The sequence below is a fragment of the Macaca nemestrina genome, chromosome 2 (genome assembly GCF_043159975.1).
Source record: "Macaca nemestrina isolate mMacNem1 chromosome 2, mMacNem.hap1, whole genome shotgun sequence".
NCBI classification, from domain to species: domain Eukaryota; kingdom Metazoa; phylum Chordata; class Mammalia; order Primates; family Cercopithecidae; genus Macaca; species Macaca nemestrina.
Genome location: NC_092126.1, coordinates 154,493,962 through 154,519,761, shown reverse-complemented (window position 1 = coordinate 154,519,761; position 25,800 = coordinate 154,493,962). Strand labels below are relative to the sequence as shown.

Sequence of the window (25,800 nt, the reverse complement as noted above, 5' to 3'; positions counted from 1 at the left end):
TGGACATTTACTGGGCACTCTGCCGAATAACTGGAGTGGCACTTGTACTTTAGTCCAATTGGCTATCCCTTTCACCCTGGCATTTCATCAACCAGAAGGAAAAAAAATAAGACATCATAAAAGCGAGAGAAGCCACTTATGGATCTTTCGACCCTCATGTCTATTTAGATGCAACTGGAGTCCCACGAGGAATACCAGATCAAGTTAAAGCTGGAAATCAAATAGCTGCAGGATTTAAGTCAATATTTTGGTGGGTGACAGTTAATAAAAATGTAGATTAGGTAAACTACATCTATTACAACCAACAGCAACAAGGTTTTCATGAGTTAAAGGAAAAACTCATGTCAGCCCCAGCCCTGAGGCTACCTGACCTGACAAAACTGCCATTTTTTAATCTTTCTGACACAGAGAATGTAGAGTTTTGTTTGGCGTTTTAAGCCAGACTGTGGGGCCCTGGCCAAGGCCAGTGGCCTATCTCTCAAAACAACTAGACAGAGTTTCCAAAGACTGGTCCCCAGGTCTAATGGCCCTAGCAACAATGGCCCTGTTAGCACAAGAAGCAGATAAACTAACCCTTAGACAAAACCTGAATATAAAGGCCCTCCACGCTGTGGTAACTTCAATAAATACCAAAGGACATCATTGGTTAACAAATGCTAGATTAACCAAGTACCAAAGCTTGCTATATGAAAATCCCCACATAAGCATTGAAGTTTGTAACATCCTAAACCCCACCACAACCTTGCTCTCGGTATCAAAGAGCCCAATTGAACATAACTGTGTAGAGGTGTCAGACTCGGTTTATTCTAGCAGGCACAACCTCTGAGACCATCCTTAAACATCAGTAGACTGTGAGCAATACGTGGATGGGAGCAGCTTTACCAGCCCCTGCAAAGTGACTCTGAAGAACTCGACAAGCCCTGCTCCAGTCACACCCGGAAGCTGACTGGTCCACACACGGCTGAAGCATGAGGAAAGTCTTCACGGGACTCATTTTCCTTAAAATTTGGACTTGTACAGTAAGGACTTCAACTGACCTTCCTCAGACTGAGAGCTGTTCCCAGTGTATACATCAAGTCACTGAGATAGGACAAAAGATTGCTACGGTCCTATTATTTTATGGTTATTATAAGTGTACTGGAACTCTAAAAAGAACTTGTTTGTATAATGTTATACTATACAAGGTATGTAGCCCAGGAAATGACCAACCTGATGTGTGTTATGACCCATCTGAGCCTCCCATGACCACAGTTTTTAAAATAAGATTAAGAACAGAAGACTGTTAGGGGCTCATAAACAATACGAGTAAAGTGTTAGCCAAAATAGAAAAAAAAAGGGTGCCTAAACGAGTCACCTTAAAATTTGATGCCTGTGCTGTCATTAATAGTAATAAGTTAGGAATAAGGTATAGTTCTCTTAATTAGAAAAGGGGCTATATGGCAGAAAATAAGTACATCTGTCATAAATTAGGACTGTGTGGAAAAGTAAATGTAAATACTGGTCTTGTGTCATTTAGGCTACCTGGATTAAAAAAAAAAAAAAAATGAGAAGGATCCAGTCCACCTTCAGAAAGGAAAAAATGACCCTTCCTGTACTAAGGGACAATGTAACCCCTTAGAACTAGTAATAACCAATCGTGTTGATCCTTACTGGAAAAAAAGGGGAACATGGAACCCTAACAATTGATGGATCTAGACTAGATTTTTAAGTAAATGTCATGGTTTGAGGAAAAGTTTATAAACACTCTCCTGAGCCAGTATTTCAAACCTTCTATGATAAACTAAAAGTGCCAGTACCAGAAATTCCAGGAAAAACAAGAAATTTGTTTTTGCAATTAGCCAAGCATGTAGCACAGTCTCTCAGTGCCACTTCATGTTATGTATGTGGAGGACCTGTAATAAGAGATCAATGGCCATAGGAAGCCTGAGAATTAGTACCTACAGACCCAGTTCCTTATAAATTCCTGGCTCAAAAGAATCACCCTGATAATTTCTAGGTCCTAAAAACCTCAATTATTGGACAACATTGCACAGCTAGAGAAGGAAAAGAATTCACTCACCCAGTAAGATGACTTAGTTGTCTGAGACAGAAACTGTACAATAGTACCACAAAAACAGTCACTTATTGGAGTTCAAATCACACAGAGAGAAATCCATTTACTAAATTCCCAAAGTTGCAAACTGTGTGGACCCACCTGGAGTCCCACTGGGACTGGACAGCCCCCACTGGATTATACTGGATATGTGGGCATAGAACTTATGCCAGATTACCTGATCAGTGGGCAGGTAGTTGTGTTATTGGCACTATTAAACCATCATTCTTCCAACTGCCCTTAAAAACAGGCGAACTCCCGGGCTTCCCTGTCTGTGCTTCCTGCGAAAAGAGAAGTATAGCTATAAGAAATTGAAAAAATGATAAATGGCCCCCTGAGAGAATCATACAATATAGGCCTGCTACTTAGGCACAAGACGGCTTGTGGGGATACCAGACCCCCATTTGCATAATTAACCAAATCATATGGTTACAAGCTGTCTTAAAAATAATCACTAATAAAACTAGCAGATCCTTGACTGTTCTGGCCAAGCAAGAAACTCAGATGAGAAATGCTATCTATCAAAATAGATTAGCTCTTGACTACTTGCTAGCAGCTGAAGGAGAGGTCTGTAGGAAATTTAACCTTACTAATCGCTGCCTACACATAGATAATCAAGGGCAAGTAGTCGAAGACATAGTTAGAGATATGACAAAACTGGCACATGTGCCCGTGCAAGTGTGGCATGGATTTGATCCTGGGACCATGTTTGGAAAATGGTTCCCAGCACTGGGAAAATTTAAAACTCTTATAATAAGAGTTACAGTAGTAATAGGAACCTACTTACTGCTCCCTTGTTTGCCACGTGTACTTCTTCAAATGATAAAAAGCTTCATCGCTACCTTAGTTCACCAAAATGCTTCAGCACAAGTGTACTATATGAACCACTATCGATCTGTCTTGCAAGAAGACATGGGTAGTGAAAATGAAAGTGAGAACTCCCACTAATAAAATGAGTGGGAGTCTCAAAAGGGGGGAATAAGGGAGGAGACCACCCCTCATATCTTCTTATGCCCAATTTCTGCCTCTAAAGAAAGAAGAAGTAAAAACTAAAAGGCAGAAATGAAATCCACAGGCAGACAGCCTGGTGCCACACCCTGGGCCTGGTAGTTAAAGATCGACCCCTGACCTAATTGGTTGTGTTATCTGTAGATTACAGACATTGTATAGAAATGCACTGTGAAAATCCCTATCTTGTTTTGTTCCAATCTAATTACCGGTGCATGCAGCCCCCAGTCATGTACCCCCTGCTTGCTCAATCAATCATGACCCTCTCACACGAACCCCTTTAGACTTGTGAGCCCTTAAAAGGGACAGGAATTGCCCACTTGGGGAGCTTGGCTCTTGAGACAGGAGTCTTGCCGATGTCCCTGGCTGAATAAACCCTTTCCTTCTTTAACTCGGTGTCTGAGGAGTTTTGTCTGCCGCCCGTCCTGCTACAACACATTCTCTCATGTGGTCTGGCCTTTATGGTATTATTAGAAGAGTTAATACCCTGAACAGTCGACCCTTTGAATAATTTCTTGTGTCTGGTTTCTGGATAAGAGGAAGTCAGGACAAAGAGCTAACTACTGAGTGGATCATGATTGAATGGGCTGTTGTGGTATGGTGGTTGAATGGAATTTGCAACAAATGCAATTCTTAATCATTCTTTTTCTCCTCAGTACACACACATTGTTTCTTAATGGAAATAAAGTTTACTTTCCTGGCCATTAGCAGACTTCATAATTTTGATTCCTAATTGTCTTTTTGCCTTGTTTTCTGTTCAGTATAAATGACATCGCATTTAAGCCTGATGGAACTCAACTGATTCTGGCTGCTGGCAACAGATTACTGGTAGGATTTTGTTTTAGTTTCCTCTTAAAGTACTTCCCCAACCTCCCTCTTGTGAGTACTCTGAAATTTGACCCTTTTTTTTTTGAGATTAAAAAGGCAAGGGTGGAAAAACCTTCCTTATTACTTTTTAATAGGGATGGAAATGGGCTATTTAAAACAGGCAAGTAAACTATCAGATAAAAACCTGTGAACAATACCTCCTTTGGGGTCATTAATCTTTCCCTTTTTACTTTGAGACACCCATGAAAGAGTTGAAAACAATCACAATGCCTTTAAAACTGGACTGGTGTCAGTTTACATTTTGTTCCCCAGAAAAATTCAAGCAACAGGACTGAAGGTGCTCTGTCCATGAAAAGTCAGACCCCAACTTTTAGGCATTGGCCTACCTAAACAATTCCATATGGATATTGTCCTATTTTTCATATTTTTATTTATTTATTTATTTATTTATTTTGAGACGGAGTCTCGCTATGTCACCCAGGGTGGAGTGCAGTGGCCGGATCTCAGCTCACTGCAAGCTCCGCCTCCCGGGTTTTTACGCCATTCTCCTGCCTCAGCCTCCCGAGTAGCCGGGACTACAGGCGCCCACCACCTCGCCCGGCTAGTTTTTTGTATTTTTTAGTAGAGACGGGGTTTCACCGTGTTAGCCAGGATGGTCTCGAACTCCTGACCTCGTGATCCGCCCGTCTCGGCCTCCCAAAGTGCTGGGATTACAGGCTTGAGCCACCGCGCCCGGCCTATTTTTCATATTTTTAAAGAACATATGCTCTCTCTGGAACCTATCCAGGTATATAAAAGTAATTTTCAGAGAACCCCTTATGTTTGACCAAAAAACCTTTGTATGATCTCTCTTTCTGTCTTAAGTCTACTTCCTCTTCTCTGTTGTCTCTAGATACGCAGACTGATTAATCTCCATTCTTTGTATGGTTAACTACATAATCTTAAAACATGGTTGAATTGTTCTGCAGACTTCTCTCCAGTGTAAACAATCCAAGCCATTTTAGTTTTTCTACATAGGTTATCTTTTCCAACACTATAACCATTTCAGAAAGTTTCCCCTTGATTTCTCAGATGGTGTGTTTTTAACTCTCCACGTAGTAATAGATGTCACATGGCTATCAAATACCTAAATCCATATTACAGCTGGATTTTATTGTATTTTATTTCTTAGAGACAGGGTCGTGCTCTGTTGCCCAAGCTGGTGTGCAGTAGTGCAATCATAGATCACTGTAGCCTCAAACTCCTGGGCTTAAGGGATTTTCCCACCTCAGCCTCCTGAGTAGCTAGGACTGTAGACACACACCACCTCGCCCACCTAATTTTTAAATTAAAATAATTTTTTTTTTTTTGGGTAGAGATGGGGTTTCACTTTGTTGCCCAAGCTGGTCCTGAACTCCTGGTTTCAAGCAATTCTCCCGCTTCAGCCTCCCAAAGTGTTGAGTTTACAGGCGTGAGCTACCATGCCTGGCCTACAGTTGGGTTTTATAACATTCCCTCCTACTTGAAAACCCAGAGTTGTGTGACTTTCAAACTCTTGGTAGCAAATATGAAACATCTCTCTATTATGCTGATTTAGTGCAGAACTGGCACTGAAATTTAATCATGTTATAGCTGGCTCTTTTTAGGGGCTAGTTCTATTTAGAAGAGCCTGCCTTGATTAGTCATGTATCTGAATTCAGGTAAGGATGAGTGTAAAGCATTTCCATGGAGTGAATAATTGAACCTTTGGTTCTTAAGGATTAGTGGTATATTCCTGGTCACGTAGTAGTACATAGACCTGGGACCTTTACTTCTTGGTTACCCAATTTTAAGTCACGTTGTTTTTGGTTTCACCGTATAGTTTTTATTGGATACAAATTTAGAATATTGACACGTGTATTGTTATAAAAACAAAAATAGCAGTAGCAACCCTGCAGGAATTCTGACTAATAGATATCACATAGATAATCTGTATTTGTCTCTTTTGCCAGGTTTATGACACCTCTGATGGCACCTTACTTCAGCCCCTCAAGGGACACAAAGACACTGTGTACTGTGTGGCATATGCGAAGGATGGTAAAAGGCTGCTCTGGGTTTCCATTCTCTATGATGGCCTCATCATTGTTCATTTTTCTCCTTAGTCACTTTTTAATTATTTCTAATAAGCTAGAGTACAACTTGCAAGTTCAGAAGATAGTGAAGTTGCTTAGACTTCAATTCAGTCATTCAATCTACCAAGTATTTATTGAGGCGATCTATATTCCAGGTGCTGTTCAAGATGCTTGAGATACTTCAGAGAAAAAAACGGTGGTCCCTCCCCTTATGGGGCTTCTGTTTTATGGGGTGGTGGTGAGAAGTGAGGGAGGAAGAGAGTATGAGGGAAGACATACAGTAAACATAGTAAAAAGGTAAATTAAGCAGTATGCTGGAAGGTGATAACTGTTATGGAAGAAGAAAAAGTAGAGCAGTGTGAGGGGGATTGAGAGTGCTGGGCAGGGCAGGGGGTTGGGTGCAGTATTGAATTAGACTAGTGAAGGTGGGCTCATTGAGATGAGGACAGGTGAGCAAAGAGTTTGAAGTCAGGAGGCAATGAGATTGTGCCAGTGGGCATCTGGGGGACGAGAGCTCCTTGCAGAGGAAGAGCCATTGCAAAGGCCCTTACGTGTGGGTATGCCTACTAGGAGCTGGATCAAAGAGAATCAGGAATTGTAGAGGATGAGGATAAAGTGGTAACAGACATGGGGTGGTCAGATCAGGCTGGCCATCATAAAGATTTTGATTCTCAATCAAAATGGAACTACTGAAAGGTCCTCAGCAGAGAAGGGATCTGATCTGATTTATATTTTAAAAGGATCCTTCTAGTTGCTGAGTTGGAAACAACCTGCAAGAGGTGAGGGTTGGGACATCTGAGTGAGGAAGCATCATCTAGACAAGGGGTGATGGTGGCTCAGACCTCTGTAGGGGCAGAGGAGGTGGTGAGAAATGATCAGACTCAGGATATAATGGGAGGGTGGAGCCAACTGGATTGTCTGACAGATTGGATATGGGCTGTGAAGAAAAAGGAGTCAAAGTTTTTGACCTGAGGACTGAAAAGATGGAGTTGCCCCCCGACAGAGATGGAAAAGACTGCAGGTAGAGAAAACTTATAGTTGAAGATCAGAAATTCAGTTTTACACATGCTGAATTTGAGAAAAGTTGATGATATAGGAGAGGGGAGAGGACTGCTGGAACAGAGTTGAGTAGGCAAGAGGAGATGGGATCTAGGGCATAGACAGGGTGTTTGCTTTAGGTAGGGGTATGGTAGGAACTGCAGAGGCCAGCAAATGGGGACAGTGTGGTAGTAGGAATCTAATGGAAATTCTCAATTCCATTTTTTTTTTTCTTCAGTGAAATAGGAAGCAACATCAACTGAGAGTGACAATGGGGAAGGGAGGTTTCAGAGAGTTGAAGAGAAAGGAAAAAGTGTAAAATCACTGCCTCAGAGAGTGGACCCGGGAGATCCCCAGTGTAGTGAGATCCCCAGTGACATGAAGAGCCCTCTTGAAGGTTGTGATCATGAATTGAAAGTGAGATTAGTTGGTGTGATTATGTCTTTTTCTCTAGCCATTTTGAGCTGCATAGTTGTGAGACAGAAGAGATGAATTTAACCAGAGGTGGTTTTGCAAGCACATTTGAAGATGAAGTAGGAGGGCAAGGGAGCAGAAAGTGTATACAGATAAATAATTGTATACATTAACCTTGAATTGTTGGCTGAATAATGAAGAGAGAGAGGACAGCAATGGAGAAGTAGTAGGTTCTGGTGGGGTTGAAGGATTGTTACAGTTGGGGTACCAGGTGGGTTGGGAAGGAAGGGAAGTGATGCATGAAACTGAGATTTAAATTTATTTTAAAATAATCCATGTTGTCCCACAGCATAGGATTAGTGGGAAGAACATGGGCTTTGGAATGAGACAGTTGTGAGTTCCAACCCCAACCCAACACCAGAATTCTGTGAGTTCGAGCTGGTTATTGAGTCTGAGTCACAATTTCTTCATGTGTCAAATGGATAACATTAGAGATAACATTCTGTAGCCACTGCCAAGAAGTCACAAAATTGTAATGTTATAATGCTTGAATGAACCTTGGAGATCATTCCAGTCCCAGATTTTTAACTTCTTTTGGCTGATGGGCCTCTTTGATAGTCAGATGGAAGCTTTAGACCACTTCCTAGAAAAATGTAGATTCTTCATATATATACAGAATTTCGTGCATATAATTTAGTCTGATTAGTCCAGTCTCTTCACTTTAGCCCTGCATAAAGACATAGACAATTGGCCGGGCACGGTGGCTCATGCCTATAATCCTACTATAATCCTAAAGCTCTGGGAGCCTGAAGTTGGGAAAATTGCTTAAGGCAGGATTGAGACCAGCCTGGGCAACATAGTGAGACTCCCTAAAATCTGGCCTAGGTGACAGAGCTAGACTCCGTCTCTAAAAAAAAAGACAGGTCATGTGACTTGACAAGGCCATGCAGCAGGTTGGCCCAAAGACAAAACTAATTTCTTGCTTTATAGTCAGGTGTGCTATACCATGGTAGTCATATTTTGTGTGTGTGTGTGTGTGTGTGTGTGTGTGTGTGTGTGTGCATGTTTGAGTTCAAGTTCAGAATAATGTTTTAGGGAGACCTGTGAGGAGGGAGCCTGGAGAGCTGAACTGTTTCTGTCTCATCCTAGTGGCTCTTGAGAAACGTGGGCCAGTCAAGGGCCTGGTATAAGGCCCAGTAGGTACAGAAGAGCTATTGGGCCTCTGATGCCTCTGGTGTTTATAAGCATAGCAGGACTCTTTGACCTGCAACACCATTAAGGCACTTGGGGATGTCAGAGTGTGACCTGTCAGTAGTGGCATTTGCACAGCACTTTCCAGAGTCATGTCACACACATCTCATTTGATGCTCCCAACAACTCTCTGAAGCAGGCAGCAAGGGGACTCTTATTCCTGCTCAAAGATGAGAAAACAGACTTGGAGCAGTTACAGGTGATGGTGGCAGAGGCAGGCCTAACCCAGGTCCTCTGACTGCAGAGCCCTCGTTCTTTCTGGTGTATCACGCTGCCTCTTCATGACACCTGTATGATGATTAAAAAGTCTTTTAGTCCTCGGAACTGGTTTTTTCCTTTCAGACCTGAAGATTGAGATACACTGAATTGCTCTTTTAAGTCTACTTGTTTCTGATTTCTCCCTTAAGTTTAATACTTTTTTTTTTTTTTTGAGACAAAATCTCGCTCTGTCGCCCAGGCTGGAGTGCAGTGGTGCGATCTCAGCTCACGGCAACCTCCGACTCCCTGGTTCAAGCGATTCTCTTGCCTCAGCCTCCTGAATAGCTGGGACTACAGGTGCACACCACCATGCCCAGCTAATTTTTGTATTTTTAGTAGAGACAGGGTTTCACCATATTGTTCAGGCTGGTCTCAAACTCCTGACCTTGTGATCCGCCCACGTTGGCCTCCCAAAGTGCTGGGATTACAGGTGTGAGCCACCGCTCCTGGCCCAAGTTTAATAAGTATTTAATGAGCAACCATGATATAAAAGTATGTAAGACATAGTTTTTTTGTTCAAGAAAAACAATATAATATGAAGAAATAATAGAAATAGCTAATTTTTTTTTAGTGTTGCTTCTATTCCAGGCCCAGTTCTAAGCAACACAGGGGTTGGGGGTGCCACTCCCTGTGCAGTAAAAAATCTGCATGTAACTTCTGAACCCCCCCAAAACTTCACTATTAATAGCCTACTGTTGACCACTAGCCTTACCTGTAACATAAACAGTTAACACATTTTTAATATTATATGTATTATATATTGTATTCTTAAAATAAGTAAGCTAGATAAAATGTTAATTGAGAAAAAAGAAAAATATACACTCTTCATTAAATGGAAGTGGATCATCATAAAGGTCTTCGTCTTCATTGTTTTCAGGTTGATTAGGCTGAGGAGGAGGAGGAGGAGGAGGAAGAGGAGGGGTTGGTGACGCTGTGCCAGGGAGACAGAGGCAAAAGAAAATTCACATGTAAAAGTGGACTCATGTAGTAAAACTCATGTTGTTCAGGGGTCAACTGTGTGTACACACATACATACACTCATTTAATCTTCACACCAACCATGAGGTAAATACTAACATTATATCCATTTTTCAAATAAGGAAATCATAGAGCCCTTCAGTAGCTTGTTTGGGTCATACAGCTGTTCAGTGAGATCTCTAGGAATTCTGACCCAGAGACTCTGAGCCCAAAGCTTATGCTTTTCATCACATCACCTGCTACCTACCAGGATGAAGGAGGAGTGATGGAAATAGTAAGAGCAGTTTCTTTGTTTCTTTAGTATTTGCAGCAATATCATACGGCTCACCCTAATATCTACTATTTCAGCTACTATAAAAGGTAGTTGGCCGGGCGTGGTGGCTCATGCTTGTGATCCCAGTACTTTGGGAAGCCAAGGCAGGTGGATCATGAGGTCAGGAGTTCGAGACAAGTCTGGTCAACACAGTGAAACCCCATCTCTACTAAATATACAGAAATTAGCCAGGCATGGTGGTGTGTGCCTGTAATCCCAGTACTTGGGAGGCTGAGGCAGGAGAATTGCTTGAACCTGAGAGGCGGAGGTTGCAGTGAGCCGAGATTATGCCACTACTCTCTGGCCTGGGTGACAGAGCTAGACTCCGTCTCAAAAAGGGCCAGGGGTGGTGACTCATGCCTGTAATCCCAGCACTTTGGGAGGCAGATCACCTGAGGTCAGGAGTTCAAGACCAGCCTGCCCAACATGGAGAAACCCCATCTCTACGAAAAATACAAAAAATTAACCGGGTGTGGTGGTGGGCGCCTGTAGTCCCAGCTACTTGGGAGACTGATGCAAGAGAATCCCTTGACTCTGGGAGTCGGAGGTTGTGGTGAGCTGAGATCGTGCCACTGCACTTCAGCCTGGGCAACAGAGTGAGACTTGGTCTCAAAAAAAATAAATAAATAAATAAAATAAAGGTTCTTTACAGATACTATCTTAGTTGAGTCCCACAAAAAGACTGAGGAAGATACTATTTCTGTGTTTCAGATGAAGGCATTGAGGCTCAGAGAACAGTGACTTGCCCAAGGTCACCTTCCACTTGCCCTGTGAATAAAGTCTGAAAGTCCTTAAGGTGTACAGAATGTGGCTCATGCTTACCTCTCATTCCTCATCTTTCACCAGAGTAGGTGAAGACCCCGTTGTTTGCTGCCATGATACCATGATCCTCTCCCAAATACTTATAAATGTGTAACAGTATAATTAATAACAAATTACTTATTATATGTTGCCTCTCTCCAGTCTGTTCCTTCATAAAGCCCAAGTAGTATGAAAATGCAAATTTGATCTACCACTCTTTGCTTAAAACCTTTCTTTGTCTTCGCATTGCGTTAGGATAAAGAGCAAGGCCTCTAATGTGTCCCTGAGTTCCCAAGAGATCCTTCCACAACCCACCTCACCCTTCCCTCAGTTCCATGATGACTCCACTCATTCCCTCAGACACGCCAGGCTTTTCCTGCTTCGGGGCCTTTGCACATCTGTTCCATCCATGTGGATGGGTCTTTCTCCTCTCTACATCTGGCTAAGCTCTGCTCATCCTTTAGGTCTCCACTGAAGGATCTCATCCTTAGAGAAACCTTCCCTCATCTAAATTAGGTCCCCCAGGAGATGTCGACCAAAGGGTAGTTTCAGTCAGACAAAAGGAGTACATTTTTGAGATCTGTTGCACAGCATGGTGACCATAGTTAATAATAGCCTATTTTTCAAAACTGGTACAAGAATAGATTTTTTTTTTGAGATGGAGTCTCGCTCTATTGCCCAGGCTGAAGTGCAGTGGTGAGATCTCGGCTCACTGCACGCTCCACCTCCTGGGTTCATGCCATTCTCCCACCTCAGCCTTCCGAGTAGCTGGGACTACAGTCACCTGCCACCAGGCCTGGCTAATTTTGTTTTTATATTTTTACCAAACGGGATTTCACCGTGTTAGCCAGGGTGGTCTCCATCTCCTTACTTCGTGATCCACCTGCCTTGGCCCCCCCAAAGTGCTGGGATTACAGGCATGAGCCACCGCGCCCGGCCAGGAATAGATTTTAAATGTTCTCACTATAAAAAAAAAGCATCTGCAGTGATGGATATGTTAATTAGCTTAATCATTCTTCAATGTGTATGTACATAAAATATCACATTGTACTTCATAAGTAGATATTATTTGTCAAAAATAAAAATTTAAGTAAAAGAGTAAATCAAGTTCCCTAGTTATTCTCTTTCATAGGATCTGTGTCTTACCACGTTGTATTTTTGTTAGATTAATTTGATGCCTACTTCTTACACTAGACTAAACTTTATAAAGTAGGGATCATGTGTGTTTTAATCATTACTTGATCCCTAGCATAGAACATGACAACTACATAGTAGTAGACCCGCAATACATCTCTGTTTACTCAGTGTCAGACAAAGCAGGTTTGGAACCCAAATATTCTGACTCCAAGGTCCTGCCTCCCAGTACTGATAAGAAGTAGTAAAGAAGCTAACACTTATTAGGTACCTTAAAGAACTAGTTTTCTAAAGAATTCTCTCTGGGAAATACTGGTTTAAGATAAATGTAAGACTTTCCATTTTAAAAACACTTTTAGGCAAGCGCTTTGCTTCTGGATCAGCTGACAAAAGCGTTATTATCTGGACATCAAAACTGGAAGGCATTCTGAAGTACACGTAAGTAACCATTTAGGTGTACAGTATTATGAGTTTGATGCTTATTGAATAATTGCAGCAAAAGCCTCTTAGAGGCTACATCTTAGAAAAGATGTAGGAGAAAACTTTTTTCTCTTAAATTGAACTTGAAATTAAGTTGTGGGTGTGTGTGGTTGGTATAGGAAGATTGAGTAGTGAATAAGTTAATGAATATTTCTTGGCCACTTACTGGCGTGGTCAGCACTGGGCCAGGTGCTTTCATGAAGCTCATCTCAGTTCATCTGACATTGTAGACTTTATCCCACCCCCAACCTGTCATCTTCCAGTGGCCCTATCTCAGAGAATGGCCTTATATCCACCCAGTGTCAAATGTCAGAAACTTGGGGTCAGTGTGCTCCAGGCCTCCTCTCACTATTGGAGATCTGCTGTGTTCTTCCCCTGTTCCTCTACTAGTTAGTCCCTACTTATCCTGCAAATCTCAGACTCAAATGTCACTTTCTTTGTAAGGACTTTCCTGCCTCTCTAGGCTGGGACAGATCTCTTTTGAGGCATTTCTCACAATCGCAGTTTTAGATTTATTCTGGTGACTGATTAGTATTGCTCATCAGCCTGTAAGTTCCATAAGAGCAGATACTGCATCTGTTTTTTTTTCTCACTCTTGTGTCCCTGATACGATGCTTAGCCCATACTTGGTACTCACTAATTTTTCTTTCTTTCTTTCTTTCTTTCTTTCTTTCTTTCTTTCTTTCTTTCTTTCTTTCTTTCTTTCTTTCTTTCTCTCTTTTTCTTTCTTTCTTTCTTCCTTCCTTCCTTCCTTTCTTTTCTTTCTTTCTTTCTTTCTTTCTCTTTCTTTCTTTCTTTCTTTCTTTCTTTCTTTCTTTCTTTCTTTCTCTTTCCTTCCTTCCTTCTTTCCTTCCTTTCTTTTCTTTCTCTCTCTCTTTCTTTCCCTCCCTCCCTCTCTCTCTCTTTCTTTTTTCTTTCTTTCTCTTTCCTTCTTTCTTTCCTTCCTTCCTTCCTTCCTTCCTAAGTTCCATAAGAGCAGATACTGCATCTTTTTTTTTTCTCACTCTTGTGTCCCTGATACAATGCCTAGCCCATCCATAATTGGCACTCACCAATTCTTTCTCTTTCTTTCTTTCTCTTTCTTTCTTTCTTTCTTTCTTTCTTTCTTTCTTTCTTTCTTTCTTTCTTTCTTTCTTTCTTTCTTTCTTTCTTTCTTTCTTTCTTTCTTTCTTTCTTTCTCTCTCTCTCTCTCTCTCTCTTTCTTTCTTTCTCTTTCCCTTCCTTCCTTCCTCCCTTCCTCCCTTCCTCCCTTCCTCCGTTCCTCCCTCCCTTCCTCCCTCCTTCCTTCTTTCCTCCCCCCTTCCTTCTTTCCTCCCCTTCCCTTCCCTTCTTGATTGGCTCTTGCTCTGTCTCCCAGGCTACAGCACAGTGGTACCTAGCTCACTGCAACTACAACCTCCCAGGCTCAAATAATCCTCTTACTTCAGCTTCCCAAATAGCTGGAACTGCAGGTGTACACCACTACACCTGGCCAATTTTTAAATTTTTTTTTCTTGGTAGAGGCAGGGTTTCACTTTGTTGCCCATACTGGTCTTGAACTCCTTGGCTCATTCTGTCCTCTAACTACTGGGATTACAGGTATGAGCCACTGCACCTGGCCTCTTTTCAATTGTGGTAAAATATACATGACAAAATTTATCATACTAACTACTTTTTAAGTTTACAGTTTAATGTTAAATACATTTACATTGTTGTGCAACCAATCTCCCAAACTCTTTTATCCTGCTAAACTAAAATTCTGTATCCTTCAAATTACCTGCTCACCCTTCTCTCCTACCCCCAGCCCCTGAAAACCACCATTCTACTTCCTTTCTCTCTGAGTTTGACTGCTTTACATACCTCATATAAGTAGAGTCATACAATATTTGTTCTTTTGTGGCTGGGTTATTTCATTTCACGTAATGTCCTCAAGGCTAATCTGTGTTGTAGCATGTGTCAGAATTTACTTCCTTTTTTTTCTTTATTATTATTATTTTTTGTGAAGATGAGGTCTCACTATGACTCCTGAGCTCAAACAATCCTCCCTCGGGTGCCCAAACTGCTGGGATTACAGGTGTGAGCCACTGGGCTCAGCTTCCTTCCTTTTTAAGTCTGAATATTATTCCTTTGTATATATAGACCACATTTTCTTTATCCATTCATCTGTTGATGGACACTTGTGTTGCTTCTACTTCTTAGCTATTATGAATAATGCTGCTATGAACATGGGTGTACAAATCAACAAATAATTTTTGAATAAATGAATGAATGAATGAGTGATGTTGTAAGTAAAGTATTACCCACAAGTGAAGGAATAAAACTGGGGCTGAGATGCCATGCATGGTACATGATTTGCTCAGTTTTCATTGTTGTCGAAGGATCTCTCATGTTTCCAGATCTTGGTCTGTAATGTTTTCATTGCACCTCCATCTTACATTTCTGGGCCTCCGCAAAACAGTAAGAGTAACAACCACAAATAAAGCACCTAAAGGCCAAGGTGGAAGGATTGCTTGTGGCCAAGCGTTCAAAACCAAACTGGCCAAAAGCGAGTCCCCATCTCTATAAAAAAGAAAACAGTAGGTGAGAAGAATTAATTATTTTGGAGTAGGAGAATTAATTTCTGTGCTTTTTGTTGGTCACTTGCAGAAGTGCAAGTGGTCTGTAGTCAGAGGCTGTGGGCTCATTATTAAAATCTTCAGTTGTAGCCACTGAAATGTTTGTGTATAGTAATCTACAGTTGTTTACTTCCCAGGCACAATGATGCTATACAGTGTGTCTCCTACAATCCTATTACTCATCAACTGGCGTCTTGTTCCTCCAGTGACTTTGGTAGGTTCTGATTCCTGATGTCCTGTCCTGAAATAACTGAAAATCTGGGCTAAAAATGCTGAAATGCATTCAGAATATGGTGATTTTATCCTGAGAGAGTTAATACTACTTCTCTGCCTTCAATGGCTGAGGGAAGGCTGACAGTTATTCTTTAAATCGTGTAGAAACCAAGATAGTGAATGGTGACCTTTACTCTGGTAAGACATCAGAGACTACAGGAAGGGCCCCAGCAAAGGAAATGGTAAGAAGATTGGGAGGGCACAGGCATAACTTGATGTTGCTGCCTCTGGGAAGCTTTCCCTTGGTGTTACTGCCTCTAGGAAGCCTTCCCTGACTCACCGTGGCAAGGACAGTGCAGTTGTCCTCACCTTTGTATTGACCCACATCTGTGTGTATGTGAAATTCTTCACTGTTGCAGTTGTACTTCTTGCACAGTTTGTCATCATTACTTGTTGGGGCGGCTGTAGCTGTCCTCCCTGAGGGGCTGAACACCTTGAGGAGTTCGTCCTGGCCATGGTCCCGTGCCAGCGTTACAGCACTGGTGTAGTACTGGCACAAAAGAGGTATCAGTAAAATGTCTATGGAGGGAAGAAGGGAGTGAAATTGGGCAGAGGCTTATAGGTTATTTCCATTAATGGTTAATTCTGTTTTCAGCTCTATCAGTCTGTGTTCCTTGCTAGTGGATACAATGGAGTCACTAGATGAGGAGTCAGAGGCCTAATCCCTCTCAGTGTTTCAGTTCCCTTATCTAAAAGGAGCATGCTACTCACTGTCTCACTGATACGGTTCTGGTTCTGAGGTTCAAAAGAGAGAATGGAATTGAAAGCCAATTGTATAAATACATGGAGAAAGGCCTATCATTTGTTTAACGTATTTTATAGCATTTTCTTCATGTGAAGCACTGGTCTGTATGCTTATACTGGAAGATTAAAAAGACAAAATAGAATCCCTACCCTCAAGGAACTTATGGTCTTAGGGGAAGGTGGGTTTTAAAAAATACAATATTAAAGTTGAATGCTTGCAGTGTGCTAGGCACTGTTCTGAGGATTAGAAATGAATTTTTATTTGAGCTTTATGATAGCCCCTGAGGTGTCAGGTATTATTCCCACCCTACTGATGAAAAAGAGGTAAAGGTCCCTTAGCTAGTAGGTAGAGGAACCAGGGCTTGGACCTTAGACCAGGTGATTACATAGAAAGCCTGCCCTGCTAAGCACTGCTGAAGGAGGCCCAAGAAGAAGGAGGTTCCTCCAGCTGAGAGCTCCAGGCAGGCTTAGTGGAACACAGATAACATGTGCACAAGTCAGAATGTTTGGAGAAGCGTTTTGGACCAGGGAAAAGGCAAAAAATAACTTGTTTGATGTTGCACTTGGCTATATATTTGTGCCCTGGAGTTACCTTCTTGATTGTACTTTGCAACTTGGCAAATAGAATAATTTGCTTATGTTATCTAGACATATACTTGTTGCTATGAGGCACTGAGCCAGGGCATCTGGGACAGGGAGGAGCAAGCCTTAGGTGACCAGTATGCCATGGAAGAGGCACAGCTCAGATAAGGTCTATGTGTTGTGATTGAGACCTATGAAAGAAAACTAGATTTTCAGAAAGCAGCATTGTTATTTTAAATGCTAGGTTATATTCTGGTTGCAATGTCAGAGTTATGAACAGTGAAATTGTCATTTCTTTGAGAGTCAGATCCCTGAAAAGTTGGCTGGCACTTTACCAATCTATCTTATTTTTCTTCTGAAAGAATTATAGATTCATAGTAAGTTACAAAGATGGTATCAAGAAGTCCACGTACTTTTCATCCAGTTTCCCCTAGTGGATCCATCTTATGTAACTATTATACAATATCAAGACTAGGAAACTGAGACTGGCACAAAGTGTGTATATTATATAGTTCTGTTGTTTTATCACATGTGTAGATTACCACCAGTGCAACACAGAGCTAAGCCATCACCATGAAGTTACCACTTACTGTCATATCTACTCACCTTACCTCCAGTTATTTCCAAACCCTGGTAACCACAAATCCGTTCTCCATTTCTATAATGTTGTCATTCAAGAATGTTATAGAAATAGAATCATACAGTAAGTATATGACCTTTTGAGATTGTGTTTTTTCATTCAGCATAAAGTCCTGGAGATCCATCTAAGTTGTTGTATGTTTCAATTATTTGTTCCTTTTTATTGCTGGGTAGTATTCCAACCAATCCATCTTCTTTTATATTATTATGCATTGAAGGGTTGTGGTCTCCTGAACAGAAGTCTGTCTCCAAACACAAATCAAGCAGCAAGATCATCTGCTGCAGGTAAGTGCAGCTCTGACAATAAGATTTATGTTCCTTCATCTTCCACACAGACTTTCAAAATCCAATTATTTCATGCAGCGGAGAAGGTCTTGTGTTAAGTAGTTGGTTTAGGCCCCTGTATTTCCTTTTTTCTTCTTTTTTGGTCTTCTCAATGGGAAAGACCTATGCCTTTGATCATGAAGCAAAAGAGAACTACAAGTTGCCTTCATGCAGTTACCTAGCAACAAGCCTCAACACCCAGCTATACTGAGTGGAGGCTTGTAGAAAATGTGAGGCTGTCATTGTCCAGGCAGCATCTGTGGGGAAGAAAGCTTTCCCTCCCACACTTTGATGCTAGACCTGGATTAGAATCCAGAATCTGTCATTGACAGGCCATGTGACCTCAAGAAAGTTATTAAATCTTTCTGAGCTGGAGCTTTATATTCCTCATCTGACAAATAGGGATAAAAATACTGACTTGACGGGATTGTCGTGAAATGTACGCAAACTTATGAGTGTAAAGCATGCAGGACAGCACCTGGTGTACAGCAGACACTCTAAATGGTAGCTGTTCAGCTTCTAGGAGTATATCCCTTCCGTTCAGCATCTGAGCACCTTCTACAAAGCAAGCACTGTCCTAGGGATTGGAAGACACTAAGTCTGTTCTTAAGGTGCTCTTTAAGTGGGAGGGTATTGAGATGGAGAGTGAGAAGTGGTGGCTGGCCCAGAGATGTAGGCACAAGGTAAGGGCTGTCATAGAGGTGTGTACACAGGGCTGGGGGAGCTCAGAAAAAGGTACCAAATAGTGCCTTCACTTCTCACTGTTGATTACAGAACTAAATAGCATTTTAAGTTTGATCCTCTGACTTTATGTCAGGACTGGCAATAATGAAACCATATCCATCCCAGCTGTTGCTGCCTCATCAGACTTTTATTTCAAACCAAGGCATCATCCTCACTAGTTTTACCGTCTGTGGGATGCTTCCTCTATCCCCATGCCTTTTGTTGGTTGTGTGCACAGCTGGACAAATGATGGTCAGTACCTGGCGCTGGGGATGTTCAATGGGATCATCAGCATACGGAACAAAAATGGCGAGGAGAAAGTGAAGATCGAGCGGCCAGGGGGCTCCCTTTCGCCAATATGGTCCATCTGCTGGAACCCTTCAAGGTACTCTTTAAATTGTCCTCCTTCTAGAACAAACACCATCATGAAGAAGGGCTTTCTGCCTTCCTGAGGTCTCCCTAGATTCAAAGGCTTCTCACCTCACTTGAATAGTCTGTTTTAGAACCTGCTCCATTTGTATGGATTTTTTTTTTTTAACGGTCCTGCTACCTAAGAATGTATGGAATTTTTTAAGAGCCTGCTGAAAAGTTCAGTTTTGGAATGCATCCTGGAGATTTTAGCAAAGCAGATGAGCTATTTAGGCCAGGCCAAAGTGTGTGTGTGGCATGTGTGCACACATGTGCATGCACACATATGTGTATGTGCACATGTACATGAGTATGGTGTGTGTGTGGTGTGTGAGTGATGCAGGAGGACCGTTTCCTTATGAATCAATAGTGGAGCTCTCTGCTGTGGCTTCATTTTTGCCTTTCCTTTTTTAGTTCTTCCCTCCAAGTTTGGGCAGAATATGTGCCCACCTGTTAATAAATAGCTTTTTCATGAGCCTTTTTGTTGCCTTTGCCAGAAAGTCAAAATTAAGTCTGCAGACATCCCTAAAGCCTAGAGATACACGAGCAGTTGGCACCTACCTTCTCAAATTTTGTACACACTTTCCTTTCTATGTCCATGTGACTTTGACAGTAAACTAATTATATGCTTTTTTTTTTTTTTTTTTTTTTTTTGAGATGGAGTCTCACTCTGTTGCCCAGGCTGGAGTGCAATGGTGCAATCTCAGCTCACTGCAATCTCCACCTCCTGGGTTCATGCAACTCTCCTGTCTCAGCCTCCTGAGTAGCTGGGATTACAGGTGCCCGCCACCACACCTGGCTAATTTTTTGTATTTTTAGTAGAGATGGGTTTCACCATGTTGGCCAGGCTGGTCTTGAACTCCTGACCTCAGGTTGTCCACACACCTCAGTCTCCCAAAGTGCTGGGATTACAGGTGTGAGCCATTGCACCTGACCCTATATGCTCTTTATATATCCTATGATACTATTAAACCATCAGTATCCTTTATGGAGTCCTCTGAAGGTAAATTAAAGGTCCTACTTGTTTACCAGCTCAATGTCACTTTACAGATGGTTGCCTACTTGATTTAGAAGGTTGTTTGGAAGGTTATTATGCTGCTTCCTGAATAATTTTGTCTGGCCCATGCTGTACCATGCATGTGTAATGCTATCAAAGGCCATTAGCCCACCCCAGAGTTCCTGCTGTTTGATTTGTGGCTGCAGAGGACTTTGTGGCTCTAGGCTACCATTTTTAATTCATGAGAAGCAGGATGTCCTATATAACTGGTGGCTGTCTTCCTCCAGGTAGGGTTCAGGGGCTCCTTTTATTTTTTATTTTTATTATCTTTTTTTTTTTTTTTTTTTTTTTTTCTGAGACAGGGTCTCACTCTGTCACCCAGGCTGGAGTGCAGTGGTGTGATCTTGGCTCACTGCAACCTCCGCCTCCCAGGTTCAAGCAATCCTTTCGCCTCAGCCTCCTGAGTAGCTGGGATCACAGGCACATGCCACCATACCTGTCTAATTTTTTGTATTTTTGGTAGAGACAGGGTTTCACCATGTTGGTCAGGCTGGTCTTGAACTCCTGATCTCAGGTGATTCACTTGCCTCGGTCTCCCGAAGTGCTGGAATTACAGGCATTGAGTCACCGCACCCGGCCCCCAGGGGCTCCTTGACAGGATTTTAAATTATAGTTTTAGTGTAGTTCTAGGCAATGTAATTTTGAACAACTACTTACTGTCTACAGCCGATGGGAGAGTTTCTGGATGAACAGAGAGAATGAGGATGCCGAGGATGTCATTGTCAACAGATATTTTCAGGAAATCCCTTCCACTCTGAAGTCAGCAGTGTACAGTAGTCAGGGTAGTGAGGCAGAGGAGGAAGAACCAGAGGAAGAAGACGACAGTCCCAGGGACGACAACTTGTGAGTGTGTCCCAATGAGTGGGAACCCTCCTGGTAAGGGCCCAGGCCCCACACAGACTTGCCAGGACAGATGTTAAGCTCCTTGGCCAAGGGAGTACAGGGACTGGGGGGAACTGTGGGTGAAAGCTCCTTCAAAAAAAGGAGACACACCCTTAAAAATTGTGTGTGGGTTATAAAGTGATCCTGTGAGAAACTATAGGAAATACTGAAAAGACTAAAGGAGAAAGTTCAGCTTTTCTGATAAAACCCCATCACCTGAGGAAATCACTGTTAGCAATCTAGTGTATTTCTCCTCGGTCTTTTAGTGTGTTCATATAATTAAGTTATATTCTGCTTTTTTTCACTTAACATTATAGTGTGACCCCTTTCCAGTAACATTATAAATCCTTCAAAGAACATGATTTTTAATTGCTGAAGCGTGTGCCCTTTTGTGGATGCCCCATCATTCGACACTTCCTCTATTACTGAACACGTTTCTTAGCCTGTTCCCACACTATCCCTTACCTTACCTTGCATTTTCTAGGATGCATGTCAGTGAGGAAGCCCTTACCTTAGCCACAGTCCTCACACTCAAATCCTGGCTGTCCAGTCATTCTTTCTTCTCTTCAGTCGAGATTGCCTGTAGGGAAACATGGGCAGGCCAGAGTGGGGAAAGCTGGGGTAGCCAAGATATCACAGTTGGGCACTAGCTTGGGACTTTCCGAACTGTTTTCCATGGTACCTGAGTTTCCTTGGAAGAATCCCACCCTGAGGTCATGGGGGCTAGGAAGTGGGGACGGTAAAGGAGGAAGGTATGGCTTTGGGTCCCCATTTCAGTGCTTTTGATTGTTTCAACATGAGTTTTTGTTTCGTAAAGAATCCTACTGCCCTAGGAGGAAAAAGGGGGTTGAAAATCACTAATCCACCTCACAGGGACTGAACCCAGCCCAGAGCCATATGTGGCCTCCCCAAGAGGGCTCACTGGTGGGCTGGGCTCCTGGATTGTTTGTACTTTAGACTTCAGTGCCAGTTCACACAAAGATCATCTGCAGGCTCCCTCATTAACGTCCCTCTTGGCCTTTGTCTCTTTTCCCTTAGTTTTGAGTTAGTGCCTATGACATTTGCCACTCTTGACTGGGTTTTACAAACAAGGCCTTAGCTTGTCTGCCTACATATCCAGTGGTGCTACCAGGTGACCACAAGACACTGGGATCAGAAAAGCTGGAATTAATAAACAAAGAGGCAACATTAGGTGGATTAAGACCCAGCCTCAAAGGCTAGGAATGCTTTTGGTTTTTTTCTTTTTTTTTTGAGTCAGTCTGGCCCTGTCACCTAGGCTGGAGTGCAGTGGCACGATCTCGGCTCACTGCAACCTCTGCCTCCCGGGTTCTAAGTGATTCTTGTGCCTTAGCCTCTGGAGTAGCTGGGATTACAGGCACGTGACACCACACCCGACTAATTTTGTATTTTCAGTAAAGATAGGGTTTCCCCATGTTGGCCAGGCTGGTCTCGAACTCCTGACCTCGGGTGATCCACCCGCTTCAACTTCCCAAAGTGCTGGGATTACAAGCGTGAGCCACCACGTGCTGCCACTTTTCTCTTGAACTAGATTCCCAGGTAGCTTGCTCCCTAGCCTCAGGCAAGGGAGTTTCTCCTATGTGCTGGTCCTACAGTCCCAGCCCCATGGTACTGATCCCCATAGGTTATCAGTTTCAAAGACAAGTTGCATGTTTTCAGAGAGCCCATTGCTCTTTTTTGAAAATTAGAGTCAGTCAGAAACCATTTCACTTGTGCAAGGACCCCCACCTGCAGGAGAACTTATTTTTAGATGTTAATTTTCTTTCTTCAGGAAGAGCAAGCAAGTTTTCCTTCTATTAAAAAATGCATTTGTATTGAAAGAGATGTTTCTCTGCCATCTCCCCACATTTTCCAGTATGTAAGAGAAAAGCAGTCTCAATATTGGAGCCTTGTCTGTCTTAGTGTTGCTCCCCAGTAAGCTCTGAAATGAGAGGTTTATATTCTTCAGCTGTAGCAGTGTCCCCAGCACCATAAGCTCATAGCAGAGGACTCAGTGAAACAGCAGATCCCAGGAAGGCTAAACCTCACCTCTGCTTCATCCCATAAGACTGATGGATGGGTTGGGCCAAATTACAACTTTTGGCCTCAGTAAAGCTGTACAACATTTGGCAACCTGAGGCCAGGGCTCTCTTGTTCCTGTTGTTTAAGCCCTTAGAGCTATACTCATCAGCAGGCTGTGGCCCTTCATAACGTCTTTTATCTTCTGTTGATTAGAGAGGAACGTAATGACATCCTGGCTGTGGCTGACTGGGGACAGAAAATTTCCTTCTACCAACTGAGTGGAAAACAGGTATGTAATCCAATTGCAAATCCAATTGCAGTCATGCCTGTTATATTTTCATTTTCTGAGATTCTGTTACTATTCATTATACATTATCATTGTTAGTTCCTGCTTATTGAGTGTTTGCTGTGATACCAGGTACTGTGCTCACTGCTTTGCATGTTTTATCCTATTTTATTCTTATAAAACCCAATGAAGTGGGTACTACTTTCCTTATCAACTTTTTAGGAATGAGTAAACCAGAGCTCAGAGCAGTGAAATTATATGTCCAAGATTTCATACGGCTAGTAAATGGTGGAGCCTAGAAGTTAAACCCAGATTTGTTTGACTTTAAAATCTAGCTCTTAGTTTTGACCTTACTTTTCTCTATTTGCTTTCATTCATTCAACTAACGTTTATGAGTACCCACTTAGGACAGCCCTTTCACAGAGGAGCTGCTGACATAGAGCCAGGAAAGTGATAGTCTCTACCTGCAAGAGCTCACAGGCTGGCGGAGACACACTTGATAGCAAAGAGCCCCTGTGTGATGTGGTGTGTGACATAATAGAAAGCTATATAGATGGCTTTTAGGGATACAAAAGAGGATAACATCACTACTTGGTAGAGATGGGAAGTCTTGTTAGAAGTTGTCTTTGAGCAGGCTATCTTTGAGTTAGGCTGAGGATATTGGGAATGGTGTTTCAGGCAGAAAAAAAATAGCATGTATCAAGGCAGGAAGGAATGAAAATATATGACATTTCAGAGAATGATGAGTTGTACAGGGTGACTGCATCTCAGATTTTGTGACCTGAAGACAGAGCTTAAGAGAAACATGGGGACATGATTTTTCTTTTTTTTTTTTTGAGACAGTCTCACTCTGTGGCCCAGGCTGGAGTGCAGTGGCGCCATCTTGGCTCACTGCAAGCTCCAACTCCCAGGTTCACACTATTCTCCTGCCTCAGCCTCCTGAGTTGCTGGGACTATAGGTGCCCACCACCACGCCCGGCTAATTTTTTTTTGTTTGTTTTTGTATTTTTAGTAGAGACGGGTTTTCACTGTGTTAGCCAGGATGGTCTCCATCTCTTGACCTCGTGATCCCTCCGCCTTGGCCTCCCAAAGTGCTGGGATTACAGGTGTGAGCCACTACGCCCGGCCTATGATTTTTTGTTTGTTTGTTTTGAGATAGAGTCTCGCTCTGTCGCCCAGGCTGGTGTGTAATGGTGCAATCTCGGTTCACTGCAACCTCTGCCTCCCGGGTTCAAGCGATTCTCCTGCCTCAGCCTCCTGAGTAGCTGGGATTACAGGCATGTGCAACCACGCCTGGCTAATTTTGTATTTTTGGTAGAGATGGGGTTTCTCCATGTTGGTGAGGCTGGTCTCAAACTCCTGACCTCAGGTGATCTGCCTGCCTTAGCCTCCCAAAGTGCTGGGATTATAGGCATGAGCTGCCACCACACCTGGCCGAGGATGTGATTATAAAGGACCTGAGTAGTGAGAATAAGAAGTTCAAACATCATATATTGTAAGTATTCAGGAGCCATAGATGGCAGGAAGTGGCATCACAGATTCTTGCTTCAGAAGAATAACTTGTTTCCGTGGAGGGTGGATTAAAATATAGAGAGCATGGTAGTAGGATGACTTATTAGTAGGCAGGAAACACCAAGAATTAGAGTAAAGGTGCTGGATACAGGGTTCATACCATAGCCAAGCAAGTGAGAAATGCAACCTGTGCAGTGAAGCCTTTAATTTCATAGCATCCTTATTCCTCAAAATATGTCATGCAAGACGGAAGAGTTTTAGATGTGTGTAGCCCAGCTTTTGGGCCATTTCTTCTACCCCTGCCTTACCATTGGTCATTTCTTTTGTATTCAAGTAAAGAAAAGATAAAGGGAGCAGATAATGAAGTGTTTTCTCAGTTTGCCATGGTTGATTTCCTAAAACTCTCATTTTAATTAACTATCATCTAGTTTCCCTGGCCCTCTCTATTCATCCGCTTAATGTGTGTACGTCATCATTCAACAGATATTTATAGGCACACCTACTGTGTACGAGGCACTGGATGTGGGTACTGAAGACTCTTGGGAACAAATGACCGCACTGCAGTGGGAGGGAATGGGGTCTTGTTGCTGTGGCCACAGTAGAAAAGAGCTCAACATGGCGGAGGGCCACAGGAAATATCTTGCATCTATGCCGCCCCAGAGCTCGTGTTGTGGCCCAAAGTTTCTGCATGATAAGCAACCTTAACCTGCTGAGATGGCTGAGATGGTAATCCCAACTTGTTTGGGACAGTAAAATTGTTTTCTTGGTGGATAAGTGTCTTCCCTTCCCAATCTGGGAAGATTAGAATTAAATGTAGGATGATGAAGTAAATCAAACCCATACTTTTGTGTTAGCCTGAGGTATAATTTGTGTATTTTTGTCATTTGAAGTGTTAGTAATACTTAAGAGGATCGACTTAATAATAATAATAGCTAACATTTATTGAATTCCAGGCATTATATAAACTCTTTACAAGGATTAACTCTCTTAATCCTTGTAACAACCCTATGAGGTAAATACTGTTATCATCACCATATTACATGCAAGAAAATTGAAGCACAGAGAGGCTCAA

The 25,800-nt window shown here is 42.4% G+C and overlaps 1 protein-coding gene across 12 annotated transcripts in view; it reads left to right on the top strand.

Moving 5' to 3' along the window:
• The window catches only part of LOC105477771 (intraflagellar transport 122), a 97,314-nt gene that overhangs the window by 22,372 nt on the left and 49,142 nt on the right, over nt 1-25,800 (top strand). For 6 of the 12 annotated variants that reach the window (XR_984936.2, XM_011734533.2, XM_011734532.2 and 3 more), the window contains exons 2-9: nt 3,862-3,928; nt 5,899-5,983; nt 12,565-12,643; nt 15,417-15,493; nt 17,736-17,802; nt 18,803-18,949; nt 20,696-20,872; nt 23,144-23,219. Coding sequence is in view for 11 of the 12 variants with exons in the window: in XM_011734533.2 (XP_011732835.2) it covers nt 3,862-3,928; nt 5,899-5,983; nt 12,565-12,643; nt 15,417-15,493; nt 17,736-17,802; nt 18,803-18,949; nt 20,696-20,872; nt 23,144-23,219 (775 nt within the window). In the remaining variant the exon portion in view is untranslated. Of the gene's footprint in view, nt 1-3,861; nt 3,929-5,898; nt 5,984-9,883; nt 10,045-10,069; nt 10,232-10,981; nt 11,122-12,564; nt 12,644-15,416; nt 15,494-17,735; nt 17,803-18,802; nt 18,950-20,695; nt 20,873-23,143; nt 23,220-25,800 lie in introns of those variants that run through there. The other 6 variants (XM_011734536.2, XM_011734535.3, XM_011734534.2 and 3 more) reach the window with 5 other exon arrangements.